At 35.3% G+C, this 3,345-nt stretch overlaps 1 protein-coding gene across 3 annotated transcripts in view; it reads right to left on the bottom strand.

The window, feature by feature from the left end:
* Positions 1–203: 203 nt before the first annotated feature.
* Positions 204–3,345, bottom strand: part of slc38a10 (solute carrier family 38 member 10) — a 29,177-nt gene continuing 26,035 nt past the window's right edge. For 2 of the 3 annotated variants that reach the window (XM_083555875.1, XM_083555873.1), the window contains exon 17: positions 1,223–3,345. This exon is cut by the window's right edge and continues 203 nt beyond it. In XM_083555875.1, coding sequence (XP_083412001.1) covers positions 2,515–3,345 — 831 coding nt within the window. In that variant the 3' untranslated portion in view covers positions 1,223–2,514. The other variant, XM_083555874.1, reaches the window with a different exon arrangement.

Genomic DNA, 3,345 nt, shown 5'->3' on the forward strand with positions numbered 1-3,345 from the left:
AATACTCACTTATGTGTTCTTTAATAAAGAAAGACAAATAATGTGTGCTACAGTTTAACAACTAAATATAAGTATAAATAGACAAACTATGAAACATTATTCTAAAACATTTGGAGAATTGTTGTGGTATGAGAGGAGTTTGACAATGTCAAACCAATACACAGCTGAAAAAAATTAATAAATTAACTTCACTGAGGAAACGATTTCTCTATATTTTCCTTTTATTACCACCTGTGAAAAGATGGTATGTCATTTATCTATACATATACCCTCAGAAAAACACGAGTTTATTAAGAAAATATTTTCAATACTCAAAACACCTGAAACAGCAGATTCAATGTGATTAATGTACAGGCTATAGAATTACAATATTGTAACCAGTTTTAGCACACCTGAACAATACACATAGAGCTCTGTTAAAACCCTGAAAGAGGACCAGAACATTATAACAATATAATCAAAACACAAACCTAGAGAAAGATGACAAAAGATGAAATATTTATAGGCAAGTAATTTAGAACAAGAGAATGACCATTAAACCCACAAAAATTATAAAGACATGAATCAAGCTTTGTAAAATGATCAAACAACTGTGATCTAACAATCGCTAGTAGGTATAGCTTTTCTGCACTTACTTCAAATATAAAGTTACTCCAAAAATAAATTAGAATCTGGTACTCCTAGTATAAAAATAAACCTTTTATGGTCAATATTACTTTTTTTGTGCTGTTGTAAATTACATTTTGGACTATTTTTTAAACAAAGTGCTCCACATGTTCATATTTAAATAATGGACTAACTCCAAAGAATGTTTTATTTATAGATAGTTCCCCTTTTTTTTAAAAATAGACACAAACATTATATAGAAAATCCCATGGTCATTGTTTACTGCTTAATACTAAATGAAGCATTATGAGCTGGAATAAGTTTACCTTCAACTGAGTTTAATGGCATTGGTTAACCTACAGACCAGAAAAATACCCAAAAATAAAAATAATCTGGATCTTTAACAGTGTTCGGTCCTTTATCTCGGTTTGTAAGTTTAATACATTCATACTGCATAGTCAAAGGCTTGTGGACACCTATCACAGGCATATGTACATTTCAGGTTTCTTGTATAATAACCTGATATAATCTTGTATAATAAACACTTTTCCATAAGAGTTTATTACACAAGATTATATCAGAACAAAACAAACTCCATTATTACTGCCTTGTTGGAGTAAAAAGAGATGTTGCCATGCTGGAACATGTATGCGAAGGAAAACGAAACATTCGGACACATCGTGTACATCTTCAAAAGACCAAAAGTCACATTTGCCTTTAGATAAAGCCTTTACATTTGCTTAGCATAAGCTGATATTCAAAGTAACCTCAACATCCTGGAATTCAACATAGAAAAGATAAACATACATATATACATACATTTTATTATATATATATATATATATATATATATATATATATATATATATATATATATATATATATATATATATATATATATATATATGTGTGTGTGTGTGTGTGTGTGTGTGTGTGTGTGTGTGTGTGTGTGTGTGTGTGTGTGTAATGTATCGATGGACAGTTTGAGTGGAAAAATATTACCGAATGCCACCCCAACCACACAGCAGAGAAATGAATGTGATGAGAAGAATATAAAGTTGTGTGTCCCTGCAACCTTTGGAATTCTGGCGTGTGTGTGTAAACATACATCAATTAGTTTAAGCTAAAACCTTTGGCCATGACATTGTAGAAAATCACAAAAAATTTACGTAATCTCTCAACGTTCAATTAAATAAAAGTATTGGAACTGTTATCATTTTCAGGATGATAAACATGTTTATGGAAAGTTTGGCAGCCTCCTGGCTCAGAATTGACCTACTGAAAATACATTTCAAAAGAATCCTAATGTAACCACTGCATCCTACAGGATAAATGTTGAATCTTCAATGACCATGTTTACATGTATGCATACATGTGAACACGTGTATACAAATCAGTATTGATCAGTATCACAGTTCTCCACATTTTAACATTTTAACCTGCACTGATGCGTCCAAAACGGTCAAACAAGTCTGGTGCCTTGGCCTTAATTCCTATTACATAAAGGTAACAGAAATATTTAATATGCTTATTAATGAGGCTTGATTGATATTGAGGTCAGTGTTCTCTCAGGTCAATTTTACAATATTGGATAAGAGATTGTGGGAAAAAAGCCAAACTGTTTCCTTTCAGATTATAGTGCAAAAGTAATCAGTGTTAAGAAAAGCAGATTTGTGGAGTCCCTAGAAAGCTATAAAAGTACAGTGAAAAAAGGAGATTGAAATCCTTCAGTGTGGATGTACAACTATAAATACATTTTAGTCCTGGATTTAAACTCTGTGGCTGAGGCAGCATTGTGTACTATATGGGCAACGATTGATGTTTATATGAGCTTGAGATGTACGAGACATTTAATTGAGTGTGTGCATATTCATGTCTATGTATTCAACATATTGCTAGGTGAAAAAACTATTCATCTTTGTCCTGCTTGTGTGATAACTGTTTGATCTGGCGAGAATGGACAACAACTCCAGCCAGTAGCTGAGCCTCGAGTGCTGCATGGAGGTCTGAGCCTCTGAGCTCCATCAGTGGTTCTATTCCAGGCTCTTGTCGCTCCTCAGTACCCAAAGCCCTGCGTCGCCTTCTTAGGTCAATCTCTCCCTCCTCTCTGCTCTTCTTTTCTTTCTGCAACCCCTGCTTTTCATGATCCAAATTCTCCTTTAAGTCCCTGCCTCCTTTTTTCTGAGGTTGAGGTACTTGCTTCTCTTTTAAGATGACCTCATTCTGATTGGAGTCTCGATTGTCAATTATCTGCTGTAACTGGAGCAGTTTTTCCCTCTGCTCAATCAGTTTCTGCTCCTTTTCAGCCTGCTTTACAATTTCATTATCAAGCTCTTGTTTCAACCTCTCTGCCTCCAACCTTTCCTTCTCAAGTCTCTCCTTCTCCAACTTTTCATTCTCAAGCCTCTCTTTCTCCAACTTTTCTTTCTCAAGTCTCTCTTTTTCTAACCTTTCTTTCTCAAGCCTCTCTTTCTCCAATCCTTCCTTCTCAAGCCGTTCCTTCTCCACCTCCAGTTGGGCTAACCTCAGCCTAACTTTCTCTTCCTCTTTGGCAATATCTTCTGGTTGAAGCTGTTCAACGACTCCTTGCTTCTCTTTAGGAAGGTCAGGCTGATGCTGGCGTAATGGCACCCCTCGTGCCCCGAGGTCTCTCTGCAACACTTCATCCACATGCAATTCCCCTTGCAGAGGTTGTTTCTCCTGTTTAGGTTCATCTTGTGCTGGGTTGAGATGAACAGC

This window comes from Silurus aristotelis, assembly GCF_946808225.1.
Source record: "Silurus aristotelis genome assembly, chromosome: 12".
NCBI classification, from domain to species: Eukaryota; Metazoa; Chordata; class Actinopteri; order Siluriformes; family Siluridae; genus Silurus; species Silurus aristotelis.